This window comes from Anopheles marshallii, chromosome 3 (genome assembly GCF_943734725.1).
Source record: "Anopheles marshallii chromosome 3, idAnoMarsDA_429_01, whole genome shotgun sequence".
Lineage (NCBI taxonomy): Eukaryota > Metazoa > Arthropoda > Insecta > Diptera > Culicidae > Anopheles > Anopheles marshallii.
In genome coordinates, this window is record NC_071327.1 from 21,435,576 (window position 1) to 21,460,592 (window position 25,017).

Sequence of the window (25,017 nt, forward strand, 5' to 3'; positions counted from 1 at the left end):
TGATGCTGCTGAGAGGGAAAGTCACACCACCTCCAGGAGTTTATGCTTCCATTGCTATGCAGTGTTGCCCCTTGATGGCGCGTTTTTAATGCTGATCGTTGTGCTTAGCACAACGCCACCCGATGCCAATAAAGCGCCGATCTAGGCGAATTTATCGTCCCGTTGGACGGGTTGGCGCACGTTCAAACAAGCCGTCTAGACAAGCCGCCCTGTACACCCGCGAACCGGTCCGATGGGGCGAGCGAGCAACCGTGTGTGCCGATATGATCAAGGTCCTTTCCGCCTTCGGAACTAACACCGCGAGGCACTGCACTAACTCCACTAACGGTATTTGGCGTGTTGTTCGGCCACTGGTCGGAGGGTTGTGCGGTGGAATTCGCTTTTGGGGCGGAGAGGAAAACGGACTCCATTTCCATTTGAATTGTGTTATTTCACAATAGAGAACAGGAAATTTTGCATACGTCTGGTGGGTGTTCCCATTGGGTGGACATGGTTCGGATGAGGATAGCGTACCGGGAGGAGGTGGAGTGTGAATTAGAAGTTAATATTTAGCAGATTGTGTGTGTAGAATTCGTGAGATCGGTTCGGTTGAGTTAATACTGTCTGAAACATAGCCATCATCTTAACTTCCGATACATGATACACGTTAGGATATTGTAATGCTTTTAGTTTGCTTTAATGTTTCTCAGTTTTCATTTGCTTAAAGCAACATTTATGGTTTTTATTTATTAAATAAAATAATTACATTAAATTATTAAATAGTTATTGAGTCAAAAACAGAGCAGACAGTTAGAAATCCCTTGTCCGTACTCATATTCATCTTTTCTCCACAAGGCTTCTAGCATTGCTTAACATTTATAGGTTATATTTAAATAATTGTTGAATATATCTTATTGCAATACTTTGGATTTCAACAACAACTCATATTGACGGAAATAAACCAAACATTTCTTTCAAGTAAAAATAGTTAAATGTTATACTTAAACTGCTAAAATACTTAAACGAGAATTCCCTAAATATGGTATGAAGTTTGCCAAACTTTCAAAAGGTGAGTTTTAATAACAAAAAACAACTGTTTTGGTACAGGAACGTCTACAAAAAGGGTTCTCGTGGTATTTTCAATTATTTATTTATTTGATTTAAATTAGTCCTCATATGAAAATTAATACAAATTTTTCACAAGTTTTATGATTGTTGTTGGAAAAACGACGGTTTCAAAAACACGAACTGCAAGAATAACAAACGACAAAAGAGCTTCTACATTTCGCCAATAGAGAGCAGTGTGCATAGTTACAGCACCTCACATATAGATGGCGCTAGCACCATTGCTTTGTAGCGCTCCCGATGGTATGCAATGTGTTGCACGCTTTCGCTCCCCGTTCGACAGTCTGATTTGGCGGATGTCAAGGGCATAAAAAGGGATGAGCATGAGCCATTCAGTTTGCACAATGTGAAAAACAATAATCAGATCTTGAGTCGAGAGAGACTGAGAAATAAGCAGAGAGTTCAACCGTTTCATCGGTTGACTTTGAGAAATATGATACAATGGCACATCAACCAGTCTGCGACAATCCAGTCATGTCATTTCCACGACTTTCCTTGACTTTCCTCGGCTAAGAAAAGGTCCTTCTGCAGTAATAAATTATCGCATATTAACCAAACAAAATAATTCATTCGTTAACTTATTAATCATTTATTCATTCCCATATCGAGCTACCCAGCTCCAGAGCACGCAGCATTCTAGTAGAACTCATACGCCGCTAGTGGAAGCTCCGGATGCATTTGTTGCACTGCTGCTGCTTGAAACGATGCACCACCGTGCATGGGCGCTAGGGACGAACCCTTCGCGTAATTGCTCCCGAAGCGATAATTATCACCGGCAGCATAAGAGTACTGTAGGTCCTGGTTGTGGTGTGTCCCGGTCACCGCCGTACCCATGTAGCTGCAGCTACTCGTACCGTACGTCTGGTCGGCAAAGTTCGCGTTCGTGTGGCTGCCGGGGGAGGCGGTATGTTCCGCCGGGTGATAATCGTAATTGACAGATGCGTCGTTTGCAAGATGGTCGTAATTAGCCTGTTTGTTGGGCGATATCACCGAGGTTATGCTATTGTTGTTAACGATGCTGCTGCTATTATTGTTGACACTGTTGCTAAAGTACGTGCCAACGGTGGATGTCCCACGGAAGGTGTAGGACGCCTTTTTGTATTGGCTCTGATCGCATTCGTACGAGCGCGATCGTGCGCCACTCAGGGACGAATCCCCGTGCGTGGGTTTTCCCGCGTTGGTGGATCCAATTTCCTTTTTGATGTACCTCAACAAATCCTTGGAGGAGCTTTCGTCGTGGGAGATGTTGCTGTACCCTGCATCGTTAGCGAAGTACTTGCTGTTCTGCAGCGGAAGATGATGGTCCGTGGTGACCGGCGTGTTACAGCTTTCGTTCGTGGAAGTTCCGTAGGTGCAGGATTGATTCGACGTGTGATAGGTGCCGGTTGCTGAATCAGCACCACCTGCACCATTCGCTCCAAATATGTACTCGGGGCTAATTTGGTTACACTTCTTGTAGATAGCTCCACTGCCGAGATCGAGCAGTGTGGTGGGAGTCGCCGTCGCCAGTTGGTTGACTATGACCGGTGTACTGCCATTGCTGCTCTGGTGGTGCTGCTGCTGCTGTTGCCGAAGAGGCTGATCAAGTTGGAAGATTTCCTCCGGATGGAAGCACTCGTTCATTAAGCTAGACTGGCAGGAACCATTGCCAGGACCACCTCCCGGTTCATATGCAGCGGACGGTGTGAAGGACTCGATGCTGGGCTCGTACGATTGCCACGTCCCATTACTGGAGTGATGATGGTTTTGGAGGGTTGTTTGATGACCGGATGGGTCGAAAAATATACCACTTCCTTCGGAAGGCCTTGAAAGGGATGTGGTCAGAGAGTTGATTCCCAGCTTGGTCCTACAAACACAAGGAGTTCGGGTGCAGGATGAGCACTTTGTGGAGTCTTCTAGAAATGAAACCAATGGCGTAATGAGATTCTTTCGATCCGATTTATTGCATTTACTGAGAGCTTTACCATAACTGGGATCTGGAATTAGTGGTGGAGGCTGCAGAATATCGGGCCCTGTAGTACCATGCGCTTTACTCGATGACTTTAGTGACATAAGCTAATGGAAGAATGCACAAGCGTTTAGAGTGGGTAGTTTAGTGATCGAAAACGTCTCACAACACACCTTATTTCCCAGCGCTGCATCTCTTAGCAGAAGTACGGACAGCTTTTTACTCTTGGCCGCTGCACCCTTCGCGCCACTGCCTGCCGCACCGATCAACTTCCTCGTCTCCCCAGACGTCTTCGATTCCGGCTTCGGATGGTCGTGGTTCCCTTTCGCCTGGAAGAAGATCGCTTTCTCCGTGTGCCGCCAGTAGTGCGTCACCGGATAGCCACAGTGCCCCCGGCACGGCAACACCTCCAACCGGCCCGCCTTGCAGTGCCGATTGGGGCAGGCCCTGCCCTGCTGCTTGCGCCGTGCCTTATCACAGATGGCGGGCCGTAGATTGATTTGCCCGCCGTTCGGTAGCTTACAGCGGGCGGTGCAGATTAGCACCCCGAGGCAGCTTTTCTTCAGGATGCTCACGTTGTGGTTGTTGGTGTTGCGCATCGCCCAGCCCGAGATGTGCTTCCGGGCGTGATCGTCCGTCGGATGGTACACGTGCCGCACGTGCCCGTCGGCCCATTCGTTGAACTTTTCGTACGCAAGCTCCTGGATGAAGGGAATGTGCGCATCGTTGATGTCCCATTCGCCGGCCATTTTGTTCTGGCGGTGTGAAAGGAAAGCTCTCGATTGTTGAGTACTTTAAGTATTTTGGGGAATCTACTAATTGGAGGCATTACACACGCTAATCCTAAGACATCAAACAGATACCATCAAATCATAAAGTAAAAAAAAACACCACCAATCTAATAAGCAAGATCAATTAAAGTGCATCATTGTGCTTCATGTTGGTCCGCGGTACACTTTAATAGATTGTAATAAAGCTACTTTTGAACAGAGGCAAAATCAATTCATTACATGATGTTGCGTTTGGTTAAGCAACGATAGCACTGTGTGTAATTATTTGATCAAAACCAGTTAAAAATCAATTAGAAGCAGTTTCCTTTTGATTGGCAGTATCGAAATGAATGTTTGTCTGTGTTATTTTTGCTTTGTGGAAAACCCAAGATAGGTTTATGGTTTTGAAAACAAAATTTTGGATTTTCACCGCTTTTAGTTTATTGTAAAATTATGTTAAAAATTATATAAAATATTCAGAAAAATTTGTTTAGCTTAGATAAATAAAGCATTTAATTTGTTAAATAGGTACTGTCTCTTTGATATAGTTCAGTTCATATGAACTAAATTCATTGTTATTCACTCAAAAAGCACTTTTGAAGAAAAATTTCTAAAATGAATCACTTCATTCGCATTTACATCATCGCTTAGATGCATACAGTAATATTAATTCAATACGTACTTGTCTTCGCTCGATTCCTTTTAACAGATTTATGTACACCAATTAAGTATTTAATATTTCCTCCCTCAGTTCACTGTCACTGATAATCGTCCATGATTAGACAACACTTGTAGTACTAATTAAGTTACATGATACGCTTTTCACTCACGGAAATTGTTTTTCTTCAGATTTTCCTTATTATAATTATTTTTACATATTTTCTTCCCACTTTTATAAATTTTATACATAACTTCTCTTTTTATGTGCTTTTGTATTTTAATTTTTACTTTTATTCTTTAACATTCCACTTTCAATCACTTTCACTAGGCAGTTCGATAAGGAAACGAATTTTTCCGGTTTTCTAATCGTAGTCCGCGGTTTTTCCGACGAAAGGCTCGCGACGCTCGACACACGATGGCGCGACCCGCGCTGGAACGATCGACGCGAGCTACCGCCACAAACGACGGGAACAATTGAACGAAATTTGATGAAATGTTTGTTTCTTGTAACGCTATGCATCTCCCGCGCCACGGCGCTCACGGTTTATGCTGTCTCTCGCGCTAGAAAACGTGCTGCTCTCGTGTTTTTTTTTTTCCTATGCTACCCATGCGGGACGATCGATGGTAAGTGAGACAGTTATGGGTTCCGTGACGGGGGGGAAATAAAAATTCAACCCACCAAAAATTCCCTCGGAGATCGTTCTCTCGCCCGCACAGTTTTCTGCTCTTGCACGGGGGAGTAGTCAGTTTTCCGACTGCGTCTGTGCGCGTTGTTCTCCTAACCACGCACGGTGACACTGTGAGCGGTGGTTCGCGCTGGGGGAACATAGTAATTGTCCCACGGGCGATTGCTATTGGTAGAGCAGCGACGATTGGTGGCGGCATCAATTACACAACCGAACCACCATCTTCTAGCACAACCATCATCGTCATCATCGTCATCATCAGCTTCGTAAAAACACACGCACATTGTGGGATCTCATTTGTCAAAACACACTTTCTCACTGACTACTACGATCGCCTGCCAGTAGGACTTCTCGGTGGACTCTCGTTCTTCGGAATGTCTGCTCACGTACGGAACGGATCCAAATGCGATAGGGAAAAAAATGCAAAGGGGGATAAAAATGAAAGGAATGAAGCAAAAAACTGGCAGGGAAATATTCGAGAGAGGGTGCACAACAATTTCATCCCACTCGTTTTCTCCTTCACACAGCCAACATTTTCCATCGCACGACGCACGACGGGGTAGCTTTTTTACACGATTTGGTAGTGGGAAAATCCTTCTCGCCACCCTCTCGGGCAAGGGGTTTTCGCACTTGCGCTCCGTGTCGATGATGGCGATGATGACAGGGCTGTGAGAGAGCATCCATTTTTGTATTCACCATCGGGCCGTAATGGGAAAATCTTTCACGAGATCGGTTGCTGAAAACTCTCTCCGATTGAAAACCTCCACCATTGAAAGGCTCCACCTTTTGGTGAGCGAGCTTGTGGTCTGTGCATTAGAATTGGCCAATGAAAATAGGCGCCGCCTGTTTTGAAGCGGAGATGAAAAGTGGGAAAATGAGTAGAAAACGAATTTTCCTGCATTGTGATGGAAAGCGTTAGAAAACGGTTGTGTTGTGTTGCTTTGTAGCACTGCCTTGGGGAGAAAGCGTTATTGTTGCTGTTCATTGTATTAACAATGCAACAATGTTTGAAGGAATAGGGTACATTGTGTCTGGAGTTGTTGGTTCGCAGGGTTAGAGTTAAACCTTAAGGAAAATGGCATATATTAAAGTAACATCTTCACATGTAAATTATGTGCTTACGCTTTCAACTGGTTCAGTATTCTCTTTAACGAAATCCATCTTTCCTCCCTTTACGAGAGCCAAATTCCCACGGCGGTATGCCGTCGCCTTTGTACATCGAATTTCGGTGTGCAAATCTCCCAACTGTCCCGGATTAAGTGTCAAAAGATTGATTATCAATCAGCGGGCAGCCGGTACTGATGAACTGGCTCGGCGCTCACTGCGAGGGTGTGACGGTTTTTCTCACCGATCAACTTTAAACTTGGCCGATATCGATCAATCCTCCGTCAACTTTCACCCTGCCGGCCCTTTGGGCAGGAATGGCGTGATTTACGATGCAATCCCCGTTGGCGACGCAGTGCACTATCGTAATGACCATCGTCACAACACATCCGAGCTTGAGCAGTTCGTGTTGGCTGTGATGGCCCGCTTGCGTTGTGAGGCAGGCTGCACGACGAGGGATTGATGATGGTGTTTGGATCGAACGAACTGAACCTACCGCACTAATAACTTGGTGAGAAAGCTTGGGGGTTATGTGACATTATGACTTAAACTTTATGCTGGGTAAAGAATTATTAAAAGATCGTAATATTTGATTTTTTAATTGTTTGTGAAATCCATGAAAGCAACAAAATAAAAACAATTTACAAGTACATTAAGGGCTTTTGACAACCATTCTGCAATTGACACCATCTTGAAACGTCGTTTGCTTATAAAGTCATCCTTCATGAACACTATCGTTCATAGACAAAAGTAATCGAATGTTAGTATATACGTTACCAATATTATAAAATCTTTTAGTGACCCAATTTCGCTGAATTCTTCAATGACTCAAGACGTCATGCACTAACCTTAGATTAGAATCGATTCGAAGTAGATATCAAATACCAAATTATTTATTATTTTTTATAATTTTAACGGCTCTTAGCCGTACTATCAGTCCCACAATGACTGCATGGAGTACAAATTCTTCAAGGCATTTCCTCCTTGTCTACTGCCTTATCCCGGGCATGCTCGGATCAAATACCAAATACCAGGTTATCTATCCAGAAAGCTAGACTAATTCCTGAAGCTTAGTCTAACTAATATGCCTAGTTACCGCTTCTCTATTAGACCTTCAACCACTCTACTATACAGAGGCGGTTTAAGCAGTAGGAAAACTAAGGAGATACTTGGCCCCGAGGGTTCCAAGCACCAAGGTTACCTAAGGAAACTTAGTGATGCAGTAAAGTTCCGAAGGGAGCATGAAAAGTGCATCAAGTTTGGGGCAGAGGGCACCTTAGAGTTAGGCGACTCTAAACCTCAATAATCTTAAGAGCAAAAGCGACTAATATCTAGGTGGGTGTTCAATCGTCTATATGTTTAGAGCCTTCAAGAAACTCAACCTGGCCCTGCTACGATAGACGAAAAATTGCACAAGAAACATTTATTGTAAGCATATTGTAAGGGAGTGCCATGGGCTAAGGAGTAGATTAGATAACTTTGCATACAGGGTAAAATCCAGGGAGAAATCCCTAGAATTCCACGATCATCTGCTATCCATTTCTCAATGATGTCAGGAGGTGTAAGAGACTGCTGAGGTGTCCAATACCTGGAAACCTTAGGTCCAAAGCCTTCATACAAGTGTTGTAACGATTCAGAATAGCATTATAACGCTCCCAACACTACAAGCATGGGAAAGTTTTAAAAATGTTCATTTAGACTTAATTCCGTGAGGACAAAACACGAAAAAATATAAAAACTGTAAGTTTTAGTTACAACAACTAAAATTGTATTGATTGGCCCTTTTTTTTGTTATAATTGTTACAATTCTTGTTAAACAATATCCTAATGCGTTTGTGCGCGTTAAACAGCATCCTAATGTGTTTTTTTTCTATCACAAATCATAAACAGTCAACCATTTTACACCGTATTCGCTGGGTGTTGGTCGAGTCCTTCGTTTTGTCACAGCGAACCTGCCCGAATCGATTCCTACTTTCGCCGTTCGCCCAAAACCCGCATAATCAACCGGTGCCGGGTGAGTTTATTCCGGGGTCGGGATTGGAAAATCTACGCCACGACCCCAAAACGAAACGGGCGCTTCTCACGCCACCACCACCAGTCGAGCAATCGCGCCAGTGATTTCCCGGCCCCGGTGTACGTTTTGATGGAAATTGATTATATTTTCGATTTGTTTTTTTTTGTTTGTTTGTTGGTTTGATCCTTTCCCCGACATTTGATTGGGTCTTAATTGATGAAAATTCTACGCAACTGCGAACCGCGCCTGCGTTCCCACTGTGGCTGAGGCAAGAGAGGCTTTAAGTGTGAAAGTGTTCCTGCACCCTCTCTCAATACCCTCACAAATGGTGACGTTTTTTTTACGGACATTTTAAACAGAATCAGAAAAAATAGAGTGAATAAACATACAACCAGTGTCACTCTTCCAGGACGGGAAAACGCGAAGGGCTGTTGACATTTCATATTAAAATCTATTTGTGGGACATTTCTTTTCCTTTTTCCCATCGGTGTCTGCGGTGCTATTCCATTTGTATGTGATGGTCGAAGACATGCTCCGACAAGGCTCTGTTGCGCCGGAAGTGGACCGCGGTGGGTGTCAAAAGTATCGCCACTTCCTCCGACTCTTTCAGACGGACGTGTTTACTCGTGCAATCAATCTACCATTTTGGCCCCGGAACGATCACAAACGAAGCCAAGGCCACCCTCATAATTTTGCTCCCGCAAAAAGGACTGGACGAGGCGAGGCCAAGGATTCGAAGGGATACGCACCAGCGGTTCCCACGTTCGAGTGCTAATAAAACCATCATTCTTGCGCGATGTTTGGCAGTTTTTCCACGCACACTTTCATACTGGTCGGCAGCACGGCAACGCGCGTGGAAGATGTTTTTGGGGTTCGACTTTTGAGTGTTCTCAAACGGTCCCTTTTGCGCTGCGATCGTCGTCACACTGTCGCGAAGGGTACGATCGTCCTTCCGTTCCGTTTGCGGGTGCGCATCGCACCTTTTTGTGGTCGATCGGAAGGGGGAGATAATGGGAGTCATTTCGGTGTGTTTTGTTTTTATCGGTTGCTGTCGATTTCTTGTGGCGCACGGTTCACCCTGCTTGGGAAGAAATTGTTCGTTGCCCCGAAGGACACGGGGCTATATTTTTGTTGTGCGCTAATCAACGGTGACGTCGCTTTATCTATTTGCGGTACGGTCGATCGGTGGGTAGGTTTTTTTGTTTTCTTTCTTAAACTAAGAGGGTTTATGCGGATAATCCTGACGGCGAATGGGGTGAGAATATTACACGGTCATAAAAACGGAAACACCTTGATGGTTAGGATACCGCGTGGGGAGTCCTTTTTTTCTCGTGAGAATTTTTTTTTGTGAGATTCTATTGAAATACGTAATTGATTGGTTTTTGTATTAAAGAGTAGAACTTAATTGTAGGAAAGTGACAAGATAGTCAATTAAAGCATGAGGTTAAGTGTTTTTTTTAACTCTTAGTTCTTTGCGGTGTTCTAGAGTAATGTTTTCAGAGGAAGTCTTTGGAGTCTTGCATGTGAGAACAGGTGAAATAGTATCACCCGTACAAGAATCAAAACAGTGACGATATTCAGCTATGAATTAATTAAAATCAGAGATCTCAATAAAATATCCATGTTGAAGGATATCGACGAGGTCTTCCATTATTTTTTTTTTAATTTTATTTCATGTATTACGATCTGTGCCGTATTGTCGAGCGACCCCCTCGACGGGGGGTTTACAAACATTTAATTCATTGGTAGGCATTTCCTCCTTCCAAACTGTCTTATCCCGGGCATACTCGGTTTTTAGTGTTCTGCTTTATGTTGGTCGGGGTCCAGTCCTTTCGATGGTTGTCGTCTCTTTGGGGTCTTGTCTAAAGTCGTGCATGTTGTGCCTCTATTCGCTATGTGCAGCTCTGCTTACATTAATACAAACAGATGATAAAACACTTACTACATGGAAGACTAAGGAGAAGGAAAGGTAGACATTTACCCATTTAAGCCGTATTCTCTGGTATATCTATAAATAATTTTCATGTTCGGCAGGTTTCTTGACGCCAGAATGTCCCTTTGGTCCTCTGTTATTTGCCGCAACAACCGTCAGTAGGAAGCTTCTGGCATCAGCGAAGTCTTTACAAGACCACAGTAGATGGTCTATATCGTGATCGCAAACCTTGGTTGGCGCCAGGTTTATACGCTGTAGGTGAACGTTCAATGCAAAATGATTAGACATGAGTCTTGAGGTCTTCCATCAATGAAGACTATACCGCAGTTAAATAGACTAAGAAGTCTCTTTTCGGACTAGTTTATTGGAAAGAAGTTCAAATTGAAGAAAATTTGTTTTTTGGAGTTACTTTAATGGGAAAGATTTCTGCACAGATCAAGACTCTAATAGATGAGTAAATCGCGGGCAGAGGTCTTCGTTCCTACAACTTGAAAGACGTGAGAATCATAGTTATGATGAAGATCTCGTGCTAATTGACCGACTTCAGAAGATCAACCACTCCATCTTCGAGAGATGTTAGTCCATTCAACCTGGAAGACGTTAGAATCATTGCTACAGCGACGAAAGCAGGACGTAGGTCTACTCAACGCAAGAAACCACCATCGTAAGCCTCCGACAACTGGTTTTAGGAGATGAATTCTAGAAATGAGGAACATTTCTGGATCTTACGAAGAAATTTTACTTTAGAAGAACTTAGTTAATGGTCTACTGAACTTAAAAATCATTATTAGGCAGTAATAGGCCTAGTAATATTTCCACAATACCTTCACCATTAACCCAATATCCACCCCACAGATAACGAGTTTGTTACGACGCTACCACACGATGGCTACACCTTCTGTCAACATGCACGATGATACTGTCACGATGACGTTGCATATGGCTGCAGGCCATAAATGGCCAGTTACCTATCATACCGAAATCAATAACCCTACATCATCACATCGTTAGCCCACACGAACCATTGGTGCGTAACACGCTCCGGACGATATCGACGACCACGTGTCATAATTCGCCTGCCACTGCATTAGCTTCACGCTCCCGGGTCTTTAGCATCGCAATGCACATTGCAGCAGCGACCCTCATCTCGGACTGGACGATAAATTTTTCGAACCTCATCAAAACCGACCACCGGCATCCGATGCAGCCAGCACACGTCGAAAAATTAGTCATCGGCTATCTTTCCACTGCAACATGCTGTACAATAGGCTGATAACAGCACGCGATTGGAAACGTGTGTGTGTGTGTTCCTGTGTGTTCTGTCTAAGCCTTCTTCAACTCCCCCCTGGTTTCGAAAAAAAACAACCCCCGGGTGCATTACTTTTCCTTTTTAGGTGGGTTGTAAAATGCGACCCACACCGCGCATCAGAGTCAGAGGGTCCCAAATAAATGCACCTCAACCATCCACGCTAAAGCAACTACGTATGGGGGATTAAAACAGATGTTTCAGTTTGTTCCGCGATTTCTGCATCCCGCCAGTGGCCAACAGCAGAACGGTACGTCAATCGTAAGGCAATCAATCTTTGCGGGGGTCACACTAAGTGCATTCCCGTTTTTTTTTGTTTTGGTGGAACTCGTCGGCAAAGTCCCTTTAATTTAGCTCGGTCAATGCGTGAATAAATTAAATGCTCCACTGGATACCGATCCCCGATCGGGAGCCGCTTCCCTGCGCATCTATCCACATGCGCGCTACTGTCTGGGGGTCGGAAAAATCCATATCGTAAACCGGGGCGACTCCTGCCTGCCAGTGTCCGGGCGTGCAAGTGGAGGCAATTTAAAAATTAAAGGGCTACACCATGCGACGGGTGATGATAGGATCTAATATATTCCTGTCGGGGTGGAAGTGCATTCGAAATGAGAAGGGAAAACTAGCATGTCGATGAGCTTGTCAGTAGCAGTAGCATCGCAGACTGGGCGTGATGGAGTTCGCGTGTCATCCTCGACTCCGTACCATATGGTCCGGCAGGACACGGCAAAATTCCAACATCATTCTTGATAGTTTGGAAAGGAGTTTTAGCAAATATTTGACAAGATTCTAGATTGATTCTGAAAAAACAATCATTACTGAGCAGTGCTGATCTTGAGGAGCACATATAAGATTTTACACCTAAAAGGTTAGAGACACCTAGAAGAGCTGCAAAAGTAGAGATCCTGCTTCTTCTAGAACTAGGATGCTTCACGATGACATGCAGACATGCATCGCACCCGTCAGTAATTTCAATGTGACACGATGCGATCGCGATCGCAACACCGATCGGGTCTCATTCCTGCAGTTTAGATGCATATCTCTATTGTCCACGCTCTGTAGTAGCGCCCGTCCCCTCATCTTTTGAGCACCACACCATTAGAAGTGGTCAGTTTTAATTGCACGCTAAGCGAGAACAATTTTGACACGTACCCAAAAGCTGAAGGATAAAAACGTGACGCTCAATTAAACCAGCGGACCAGCGTGCCGGTACATTGAGAACCAACTTCCATTGGGGGAAGACGTAGTGCTTTTCCGCGCAGTACACGCGCTTGCCGCGGCTAACTGACCAGAAGGTTCGGGTCGCGCGTGCCCCCGGGGTTTGCTCGGAAAATGCAAATGCATCACGGTGCGGTGCGGTGGGAGTGGTGCATCTGCTGCACAAACGCCGTGCCAGTAGCTCCGTCATGGCACCATATGGCACGGCCGGGTCCACACAAAACGTCAAGCGTAAAGAAACAAAAGTGTTTTGGAAGGATTTTTATGGACTTGCTAAGTGATTTCTTTTGTGATCGTGGATGATCCCCACGGTCAGTGGGAATAACAAATGTTAACATCATAAAAAAGGTGACCAGGGTGATAATTATCGCGAGAGGTTTATTGTATGATACAGATAAGGCCTAATTGGTACGGTAGGAAGAGTTATTAACATGAATTTTGAAGGAAAATATTTCATGGTGGATAGTTTTGTTCTTATGCAAGTAATGATTGTAATAGCAAAACATTTATTCTAAATTGAAGTAGACTACTACATGAAGTTCATAAATGAGCTAGATACTTTGAACTTTGAAATAAATAAAGTTATTGGGAGTTGTGTGGCGTTAAAGCTTTAGTTCATACGAGTTATCCGAAGGCTAGCTCACTAGGTATAGCCCAGAAAGAACTATCTTTGAGCTACCTCATAAGCTCTGTCTGTTCGGAAACAATTTGTTCCCGAAGGTTCTTAGTCCATCTGACGGAGATTTCAACGAAAGGAAAGAGTGATATAAATAAAAGGTTTGCAATCATCTGGAGGGGCGGCTCGGTGGTGTATTTGTGACGGCGCCGGTCTTTACACGTCAGGATCGGTCCAAAATCCCATCCAGACCAAAACGCCGTACGCAGGACTAACTATCTTGCTAAGGGTAAAAGACAAAGAAAGCCAGAAATGGCAGGCCTAAACCTGTTGAGAGTTGTTGTGCCGATAAAGATGAAGCTTAATGAAAGCCTTTTTAAGTCAGAATTGCTTACGCAACTTGTATATAGTTCACGAGAACTTGTTAAGTACTGAAGTGAAATGAAGATCGCTGATCTTAAATCCTTAAAAATCCTTAAATAATTAAATTAGTTAAATAATTAATACAAATAAAAGATAAACCCATTCTGGGTGGCATTCTATCAAAATTACTCATATATGCTCTACCACTCGTCAAGCAAATCGTGAAATGGGCAAGCGTAAGAATAAAAAAGACATCAAACCAGTAGACCTCCCCGGGAACCGCAGATGAAACGAAATACCATCGGCCATCGGTTGGTGGAAAATATTGAAAAGATGACAAAAGCCTCAACTGGAAAATGGGCATGCGGGTGTTTTAATCGTGCTCAGGTGATATTTCTTTACACGCCGTACGCTTTATTTCGTGTCAGTTTCATTGTCTCTGTCGTGTGTGTGTTTATTCCCTTGGTCTGTCTCTCAACTGCTCTGTCGCTGCAATTGTCTTTAAACATTCAGACAGTGTTGAGGTCGGGTTGGGTAAATAACGTACATGTGCAACCCTTCATTTTTGGGGAGAGCGGTTTATTAGTTGGTGGACAGTCCACCGCGGGGATAGAGGCTCCAACCACACACTTAATAAGCGCACGACGGCGATGTGCTCTGCGGCAGCTATTGTTTTATCTCGTACTTTTTGCCACCTGGAACGATCTGCATAATTCTGCCGCTTAATTATAAGAGCGTGTGGTCGAGACAATGCACCGTGCTGCAGAGTTATTGCAGGGTGGCAGCCATTTTGTCCATTAGAAGCCTCCGTAATTAATTACAAACCGAATGCTTTGGCTCTTAAATGGACGAATTTCCTTTCGATGTGGGTGGGTGCAGACGAACAATTGCAACATTAAATGTGTTTAAAGAGAAAGTTGCTTGTTCGATTCATGTAGTTAAGCTGCATGCCGGTGCAACAAATCTTTCAATACGATTACCAGCCACCATCACCGTTTGGCTGCGACGGTGTTAAACAAATTTCCAAACAATGCACCCCAAACCGGAGTCACATAAATTTCAATCATCATCCCAATAGAAACCGTATCGCTTCCGCACCAAAAGCTGCGTCCGTATGACTAATAATCAAAACAAACCACAACAATCAATGGCCAATATTAATGAACATCCCGAATTCTTCCCCGCATGGGTCGCTGACTTCCGGATTTCAGCGACTACATTAACAACCACAATAAATGGTATGAAACAGGAGAATATGCTCCCGAGACACGCAGTGTATTAGCATTGGCATCATACACAGCATTGTCCCGCTCAGCATGTATTGGCGAACTGGAAAATCGGTTCTTCATGCTATCGGCACCATTCGACGAAGATTCGCTGGCGAGTGGAATCGAATCGGGCCAAAAATGTGCCGGAGGGTCATAAATTATCGGACGCAGATCGTTAGGGCATCGGTGTCCACTTTTTGGAGTGGTGTGGTCAGTGTAATACGATTGCTATTTGTCCCGGGAATAGAGAACCCTGCACTTAGGGGACAGCGTTTGAGGGTTTGCTGTTGGAAAGAAAGCCCAAAAAAAAAGGACTACCACGGTGTCAATGACAGCGAGCAGCAGCAGGGAATGACCGATCGGGATGGGCAGCAAAAAAAAAAAAATGGGCAAGGAAGGCATGATCACCTGGCCGAAAGCGAATGGATGTGAATGGCAGGAAGAGGCATAACAGGGCAGATTAACAGTGAAGGACAAGAATTGTTATGCCAAGTCCGGCGAAAAGCTGTAGTATGACAAAGGATTTATGTCTTATTGCAGCCGACTTTATTAAGGAAAGTGTCATAATATTACTTCCTTTTTTGGTTCATTCATTTGTTTATTCGTTTGTCTATTGCTTGTTTATTTACTCTTTTATTTAATAATTTATTTTATTATTCATTTTATTAGCTCGTTTTTAGTAAGTTGTTTGTTTAGTTACTAGTATAATTATTAATTATTTAAATTTTTAATTTGTTATTTCATTTGTTAATTGATTTACTTGTTTATACGTTAAAATATAAATTAAATTTTATATTATTTATTAATTAATCCATTTTTTAACTTAGTTATTTCACTGTTTATTTGTTTATTTGTCATTTAATTAATTAATTAATTATTTTTTTTTATTTAGTTCTTTACTACCATTCGGTTTTATAGCTCTCACTGTATATGATATCCGATATCCCAGCTTACACCGTTTGCGGAATGTAGTTGTTGGAATCATCATCAAATTTAGCTGCAAATGTCTTTTCATTCCTTAACAAAAGTCTTCATCGGTTAGTTGAAACTCAAGTGAGCATAAAAAGTCGGTACCCGGTTGGTGTGTGTGTGTGTGTGTGTGGGTCTGCTTCCAAATGCAACACCCCGGAACGGTTCCTACCCATTTACCGTGCGCGTTCATTGTTCCACTGATTATGTCACTTTCTCGCGCCGTATCAGGCACGTGCACAAAACAGTGCATGTAGTTGCTTACGCTCTTTGTGATCAATCGCCTTATGGAGGCGCACAGGCATGCTATGCTAGCGAGCATCTTTCGTTGGCTTGTGCCTAATGCTAGTGCTGTGTGCGGTATGCTTCGCAACATTGGCTCGTGCAACGCCACTGGAACACCCGGACCCGGTTTATTTATCTGTTGATGTTGGGTTTTTTTTTGTCTCTCCCTCCCCATTTCTATCGTTTGTTACCTGTTGGAAAAACGGTTTTTAAATGGCGTCCCTTTGCACTATCTACCTATTCGCACTAATTGAACAATAGGCAAATGGGATGTGCAACGATCCCCGGACACGCGCGCTCATATCGCCACGGTGATGCATCATGTTGTGTGAGCGGTTTTTTTCCTGTCACAAAATTTCTCCTTTTTTGTGTGTAAAACATAAGAAAAAAACACGAATTTTACTGCATTGCGGTAGGGCTAGGTGGAATAAAAAGGTGACAGTAATTAAAAATGCTTTCATTTATGCTAATGAATGACAACAATTATTGGCGTTTCGGATGTTAGATGGCTTTTTTTTAGCCTCCGGTGGGCTTTTTTGAGTGTGTGCATTGGGAAGAATAGCCTGCGGAGTTTGGGTGATATACCAATTCGCAACCTTTCGCAATCGACCCCGAGGGATATGCAAACAGATGCACAAAAAGGCGGTTGTGCTTGAAGAAGTTGACAGCTGTATGGGTGTATGTGTACCAAATGAGTGATCGATTAGGATGAGCTATACAACTGGACAGCTAAAGGTGGCGTGACGGAACAGTACGCAAAAGATAAATCAAATTGTTTGTAAAAAAAAGCTATTTATAAGCAATATTCTTTCACTTCATATAATAAAAGTTTATTTTCTAGCTACACATCAATAGTTCGATATCGATTGACCTACATTGCGATGGGCCCTTTCGGGACGGAATTGAAACAAACAAGCGGTGCCGCATAAAATCTTGCCCAAAATCCTACAGTACAGTTGTAACAGCCCGGGCAGCTGTGCTTTCGGTAATACCATGGAGCAGGTTTTGACTTTTTATATTCCCCGATCTGGCGCTCGCACCTCATTAAGCTTCACAAGATGCACAATGGGTACTACGAGAGAGATAGTGGCAAAAAGCTGTGTACTAAAAAGGAAATTTGGAATATTATCTATTCATGTATAATTTTTAAAAAAGTTCAGCTAAAACACAAAGTTATGGGCTAATTTGATGTTACAGTTTCCTATCTTAAGAAACTTATTGGTGCTGGTGTTGAAGAATTGAACCTATTAGTGCAAACTTCCGGAAAAATGCGAAGGAATTGTGTGCCATTTACAGTGCTTTTTATAATCGCAAGTTAGGCTAACCTTGACTAATTTCACTTTATCAACACATCGAGCTCCAACAATAGGAGCTCCATGGACACTTCGTACTATTGACTCATAATGGCTTAAGTTCATCCTCACGAACTTCTTTGAACTTTATTCAATTGCACTCAACTTTGATAGTTTTCTTCCCAAATTTGGATATAATTCTACATTATTTTGATCTAATCTTCAATACTGTAAACCAACGAAAAACCTCTGCAAAAATAAGGAAGATTAATCATTTGGTAAATTCCCAAGTGTAAAACGATCTTCATATTATTTGCAATGGCCCAAATAAGTCAACATGCATACATTGAATCAATAATTTCAATAAATTGAATTCATGATGGAGACGCTTAGATTCGTCGGTGATATACAAATCCATGGATTAATACTTCAATAGCTTTAGAACTCGCACACATTGGAAGCCAGACTCGTCATAAATCGGCAGAATAGATCTCGTGGTACGATGTGGTGCTAACAAACAATAATAAATCTGTCGGAAACAGGATCAACCTCTAAGATGTCTATTATAAACATAAAAGAGTGAGAAACGTTAAAAGTTAGTCAAAAAGGTTTGCTAAACTTTTATCTCAACTTGTAACTTGGGCAGCTTTATTCAACAGTTGAATTGTAGTCTTCCTAAAAAATTGTCATTTAATGCAAGGATCAAGCTAACTTTTGGACCATGACAACGGCCGTTCCGTGCCCGTTGTGCGTTGGCATCGATTAAGCGCGAGTTAAAGAGTGGGAGGGAAATGGGAACAAGCAAGAAGGCGAACTGCAACAATCCCAGACTCCACCCGGTCGAACAGCTGCGAATGTAAACGGGAGCCTGTTGGTGGCATGATTGCATGCATGTGTATGATTCGCTTTATGCTGCAGGATGCTGCAACGCACGTTCTGTGCGACATCGCGGCAAGCTCAAGATGCGATCGGTGACGTCACGTTCGACGTCGTTCCGCGCACAGTTAACCCGGTTCGGTGCGAGCTACAAAACTGACGTCGTTGCCTACGCTTCTCACAACCGTACGTGACGGTCCATTTGCCAGTGATTAATGGTCCGGAAAGGCTCCCGGGGTCACCCGGTTGACGGGTGAAATAGATATTTTCGATTGTTTACCATTTGTTCGTGTTTTATTGTTTTTAACAGCGCATATCTGTTGCTCTAGGCTTTCCTTCTTCCCCGGCAGTCGGCCATAGCTCGTGAATCGGTTGTTACGTTGAGGATATGATTAATTTCACGATAATCGATAGATCTGACCATGGGCCGATAGCGCCAGAACATGGCTTTAAGAATGGTTCACAGAAATGGATCCCACTCGGAGCGCTGGTTTTTGGTGAAATGAATAATCGTTTATTGAAATGTTTCCGATCGCACCCGAATCCCTGCCCTGGGGTCGTGCGTGCCGGGTGGACAAGCAGCTTGTTGAAACAATTTGAAATGAATCCCAAAGCGTTTGGCAACAGGTACCTCAATGAATTTCGACGAACGAACGCGTCGACCGATCGGGCCTGTCAATCAGAAAATTAATTTAATATCGTCGCACCACCTAGACAAAAATCGTTGAGCTTGTGGGGATCCTGGCGAGACGGGCGAGAAGTTCGTAAGTGGACTGGATGTGATGACGGAACGCCTCGCCTCTTCGTCGTGGCTCGGCAGTGGCTTCTGCACCAGTCATCGAACGCAACCCATCAATCCTAACACGGACAGCCAACAGCGTTGAGGGTGAAAGAAATGGAGGAAAAACGAGAAAAAAAGGGTTTTTTGTTGTGTATGTTTTAGTTCGCTGGTAGTGTTTGGGATAATTTACATAACATTTCAATAAATTACAACCACGCCACAGCCGTATGTTGTTGTAATGTGTGTGTGTGGGGTTTTTTTTTTGAGCAACACTCAAATGATGCTCCGAGGAGGTTTGTTTGTTGTTTTATTTTTTGTGTGGAATTTTTCTAACAGAATTAACCTGCAAAAAAAAACTTTAGTACAGGCAAACAAAAATACACACAAAACAGCGGTAGTTACTCACACCCGATCTTCGCATGATATCCTCCGGTTTAAGCACATTGTTTTTATTTACCGGTTCAGTTTTTTATTACTTTGCAGCAGTGTCCTCTTCCTTTTTTTTTTGCTCTCAATTTCTGCTCGGTGTTTGCTCATTCATGAGCGTTTTATTGCTAAATTATTCACCCCGCGGGAAGACACCCGGTGACAGAGTGACGCTTCGATTGTGTCCCTTGAAGTGTTTTACCGACTGGAAGGGTTGGGTTTTTTTGTAATGTTTTTTTTATTGTTGCTCCATAGACGAGTAGCTAACCGCTTAGTGGAAGAGTGTTGGAGAGGATGACATTGGGCGATGTGTCACCTCGAAGTTGTGGGGTAGGTTTTTTTTTACAACACCTGGAACCGTATGCAATCGATCGGGCGGATGTGCATTGAAGGTTTTTCCATTGCAATTTTACCTACATCTAGACCATGCAAACTATTCGTAGAAGGTAATCTATCAAGTCTTCCAGCGAACCGAATATATTTCGAATTCGTGGAAAATATTCTATCAAGTCTTCCATTGATCCAAATCATATATCTACGCGTCTAAGTGGATGGATATAAACTCTAGGCAAGAAGATTTCATTAATAAAATATCACATAATTCCTCAAATTATATTAAAACACCCCAATTTTTATTAAGAAATGTGAAATACATATCTTGAAACTCACGAACCTCACAAACTTGTCAAAAACAAAAGTAACCTCTTTACAGCACCTCGGGTAATGAAAATGTAAAAGTAATCTTGAGGTTAACCTTACATTTCTAAGTGTCCTCCTTAGTGATCTCAATTTTTAAAAAGAAAAGATCAGTTGATCTTCAGACCTAAAGATCTTATAGACTTTAATGTTGGTAAAGAAAAATTTTCTTGACCTTCCGAACCAAAGTTGGTGCAATAGAAGTAGAAATCAAATCTGGTTTTATAGACAACTTTATAATGTTTTTATACAAAGACTTCAATTTAACAAAAGTGTTAGTTTTCCTGGTCAGCCTCCCGGTATTCTTTAAAACTAAAATTTATTTAGGAAACGTTTCTCCGGTTGGGCACATCTTTTATTAGTCCTCTTCAATAGAGATGCCACTGGTACAAGTTTCGCTGAACCTTGCCGTCCTGTCTTGTCGGGGATCCCAAGAAAAGTGAACCGCACAGCAAGAACATTTCAACCATAGCTCATAATTTTCCCTGTCCACCGACTCTTATCGATCGGCATGCAAACCAAACAAACAAAACAAAAAACTATCTTCGCATAGCTGCTATAATTGCGCTCCCTCGGCTAGAACGCGTGGTGTGAAATAGTCAGTGCAGATAAGACGCGGCACAAACTGCACAGTGGAAATAAAATAAAACAAACCCACCCAAATGCACCACACGTGCAATCGCGGCAATGCTTTCCCGGCGCGATCGCGCGCCCGCCGCACAAACTGTCCGACGATCGACGAGCGAAAAGTGAAATACGGCCGACGGACTGAATTCCAATCGATTTGTCGATAGTATTGTTCGTCCGAACGTCGTCTTCCCGTCATCGAGACGGGCACCGTTCCACCGTTGCCGTTGAGGGTGGCAATGCAATGCATCGCGGCATGAACTTTGAACCGGTGATTGCATGTGAACTCGTGAGCGTTGAATGCCCACCCTTCCAAGTGGGCACCCGATCCTGAGCACGTGGCGTTGCCGTAGGTCAGTTACACACAGCAAAACGTGCAAAGAACTGGCGGACAGTGTGGCAGTATCCATCATATCAGCCGGTTGAGATCGAGAACGAGAGTACCATGGTTGTTCCGGGAATTGCTACATCTAGCCGAAGCTATGTGTCGACATTCCACGGAGTTCTGGGCGGGTGTAGGGTGGAATTGGAACCGGGCGGTCTACTGGAAGTAGCTCGTGCAAAGATGACGATGATGATGCGGTCCCGAGCAGAAGCAGAAGCATCGGTGGCGAATAAAGTTGTCAGATGTAGCTTTCCATTCTGTCCCGGCCCTTCGCCAATCTGGTTCTGGTGCATTTTTTAGAATGGGGTATCTGCCCGACAAAACGGCTCCGATCGATCGTGGAGTACTTCGCAGGTTGCGTATTGCTATTGCGTCGAACGAAACCCATTCGCTTACGTGTAGCGCAGGATGCACCTGGAGCCGGTATGAATCGCAGTTGCCATTCGCAACTGTGACAACAGGAGGCATTCGGTTGGTGGTAATTTATTCATACGCACCGCGAACTGTTACTTGCTGGCCTGTTTTTTGCCCACGCTGTCACATGGGGCATGGGGCTTGGGCAGACGAAAACCACGATGCACGCGACCTGCGATTTTGTTTGGATGAGTTTCGGTTCGGTGAGGACAGAAGTGATGTTGTTGTTTTTTTTTTTTTACTTTTGGTTGGACATTTTATTCGTACGAGTTCGTCGTTTACCCGCTGGACCCGCTCTCTGTGCTGCTCCACAAACCAACCGATGAGTGATGCACTTTCGATTTCAACGCTTTTAATTTCATGCAGTTTCGGAGCGACCCTTTACTGGGAGGCAGGTTTTTTTTTTGGTTGATTTCGTTGATATTTCTTCCCTCACTGTTTATGACATGAGTTTTTGTCTTCTCATTACCATATTTCGATGGCGACAAAAGGAGGCAGATTATTGATTACGGTTCACGCGATTCATATCACTGACGCCATAGGTCCAACGGTAGCTTTTGGACGACTTGTGGCCTCCTGCAGCCTTCTTGCCAGCCCGGCCATACAGCGAAAGTGTCAATGCGTGAATTATTCGATCAACACTCGCGACTATCGCGATCGTTTGGTCGCGTAATGTATGATGGAAAATCGGCCCCAATGAGGTGGGAAACGGGCTTTTATGATGTAAACCATTTCATTCCACACACCCCCTTCCCATTCGCTGCTTTCAGCAGCTGATCAGAATATGATGAGTGATGACTGCACATGATTGTGTCCTTTGTCGTGGACAGGATCGCACAAGGACATGTCGGCTTTTATGGGTGATTTGGAATCGCGCCGGTGTGTTCCTCGTACCGACGGTGCTATGTATTTAGTGCCTGTAGCAATTTCAACACTGTCACACACTTGCCGCTGGCACACACACACAACACACCCGGTAAGTGGTTTTTAATGAGCACCCTCGGGAATGATGGTCATATTTTTTCTTGAGGAAGCTTTTTTGGGCTCCCCTTACGACAACCTTCTGGTACGCCTTGTTTTTTTTTCTCCCTGTGGAGAGTTATCGGGCGTCTCCTCAGGCCATCAATCTCTTGCCCCGTTGGTCCCCTTAAGGGTTTCGCGTTACGTTTTTAAGGTGTCGATATTTTTCACCTCGTTTCGGGAGCCATTTGTTTGTTTTTAATTTCGGTGCGGCCGAACGAAAACCCGGGTCTGAATTTAATTAGGATGGACAAGTGGCGAATCTGTACGTACGATCGGTGAGGGTTTTTTTTTCTGCGACGCTCTCCTTGGCGGGGAAAGTGACAACCCAGAGAGGAGTAATTATGTGATAAAGAACCAAGCTCGGTTGCTTGCGTAACACATACCGGACAAACCGGACAAGGGTCCGGCTGGAAAAAACGCGAATTTAAAATTAAAGTACATTCTACGCATATGTCGCATGTAATCAAATCCTGTATGAAGGAGGAAAAACATAAAAAAACGGGGAAAAATGTGAAAGTGAAAAAAATGAAACACTGGTAGCATTAATTGTTCTGTAAATATGCACATAAAGAGCTTCAGCATTTGTAATGTTAAATAGACAAAAAAGAAGGCTCAAATGAAGAGAAAAACAAACAGAAATGTTTATCAGAGCATAACAAAAGAAATGATAAAATGAAGTGAATCATGAAAAGTGAAAAAAAAACAAACTTATTTTTAAACCGTACAGAAGCAGTACAGCTTTTGACGTTGTAACGTTGGATCTATCAGTTGGTACAGATGGTAATGTACTACTCAACGACACACACTGACCGTGGTTCAAATCTCTCCGCCTATCAAAGTAGTTAGTGATAGTGTTGGGTAAATATGATTCAGACCATTGAATATGAATGCATTGTGGAGTTGTTTCGGATAAAATGAATCACTCTGAATCTCTATTCTGAAGATGCCATGACTCCTCCAAAACTCGTCAATCATATAAAATTAATTAGTTCCTGAAGATTCATAAATCTTCAAAGATTCATGTTAGTAAATCCAATTCCGTTCAATCGGTCTACGCAAAGGAATACTAGGGACCACTTGGGTTATTTCATCAGTAGAGGAATTCTAATTTCAGAAAGCTAAAAACATATAAATTGCATAAAATCACGATTTCTTACGGATTCATGAACCTTAGAAGGTCTTTGAAGATTCAAGAAAATTGAAGGATTCATAGATCTTTGAGGATTCAGAAATTTTTCAGTTGTTCATTGGTCTTTGATTTCCTTTGATTTTGATTTTTTTCTTCGAGGATTTATGGATTTTTGAGGATTCTTAATTCTTAGAAGAATCGTGAATCCTTCAGGACTCAAAGCATCAATCATCCTGGACTGAATGACTCTTTACTGAAGATTTATATGAATGTCTTTTCTCGTAAGAGAGTTCATGCATCGAATATATGTCAATTGTTTACTTGAACTACTCACACCCAGTAGTTCAAGTAAACAGTTGACAAATGTATGGCATATGTCTTGACTAAGTTTGGGGAAGTTACGGCAACGGAAATTGCATTGTTCATCACACCACCTGAAACGCAAAACCGCTGATTATTGATTGTTTTTCCATTTCTCCTGATAATGATTCCATGATCTCATGATCACACAAAAAAGGAAAACACAACAAAACACCCATTAAACGGTTAAAGTGATGTCAGTTAGTAGTGGCATCCCGACAACAACAGCAAAGCACGTGCTAATTAACTTTTGATTATGTAACACAAACAGGGGCACCACATCAAACAGAATCCCGTCCGCGTCAACCTCGTTTAGGAGAGCGTGCCCACGACCAAAGACACACAAAGATCCTTGCGCGTCTTTGCAAATCTGCCTTTGCAACACGCACTCGCTCCGGCATCAAGCTGGCAAACCTGCGGAGCACCGACAGCCCGAAACAACCATTAATCAACATCACCTTGCGACGAGGGGCTTTTTGCGATAGACGATTCGGCCATGTGGGGTTGGCGGCGTGTTCTTTCAATGTTTCACGCACCACACCATTAATCAAAGCAATTAGCGCAATCGGAAACCTTCGCTATCGCGCAAATTCACTTTTTGACAGTGCGGAATTCACGTTCCAGCGGTATGCCGATTTGGTTTGCGACTTAGAATTCAGAGGTTTGTGGTGAGAAACACGCTTTGCTAGATAAAGCTTCCCAGCTCTGAGAAAGCACGATCAAATTGCAGCACTTGAACGACGTCGTGAAACGTTTTTTTTTGT

The 25,017-nt window shown here is 43.3% G+C and overlaps 1 protein-coding gene across 1 annotated transcript; it reads right to left on the minus strand.

Moving 5' to 3' along the window:
- Window positions 1-1,740: 1,740 nt before the first annotated feature.
- LOC128714469 (uncharacterized) lies at window positions 1,741-3,801 on the minus strand. The gene is made up of 3 exons (XM_053809342.1): window positions 3,226-3,801; window positions 3,069-3,159; window positions 1,741-2,999 (listed from the first exon to the last, which is right to left on the minus strand). Exons 1-3 carry the CDS (start codon window positions 3,799-3,801, stop codon window positions 1,741-1,743), a joined length of 1,926 nt encoding a protein of 641 aa, XP_053665317.1.
- Window positions 3,802-25,017: the final 21,216 nt, after the last annotated feature.

What these genes read in the sequence shown, in the direction of transcription:
- LOC128714469 (XM_053809342.1), bottom strand. Translation starts at nt 3,801, where the DNA reads ATGGCCGGCGAATGGGACATCAACGATGCGCACATTCCCTTCATCCAG. An exon ending in ATGCAGCGCTGGGAAATAAG is followed by an intron (nt 3,160 to 3,225) that starts GTGTGTTGTGAG and finishes TTCTTCCATTAG; the next exon opens with CTTATGTCACTAAAGTCATC. An exon ending in AATTCCAGATCCCAGTTATG is followed by an intron (nt 3,000 to 3,068) that starts GTAAAGCTCTCA and finishes TTTCATTTCTAG; the next exon opens with AAGACTCCACAAAGTGCTCA.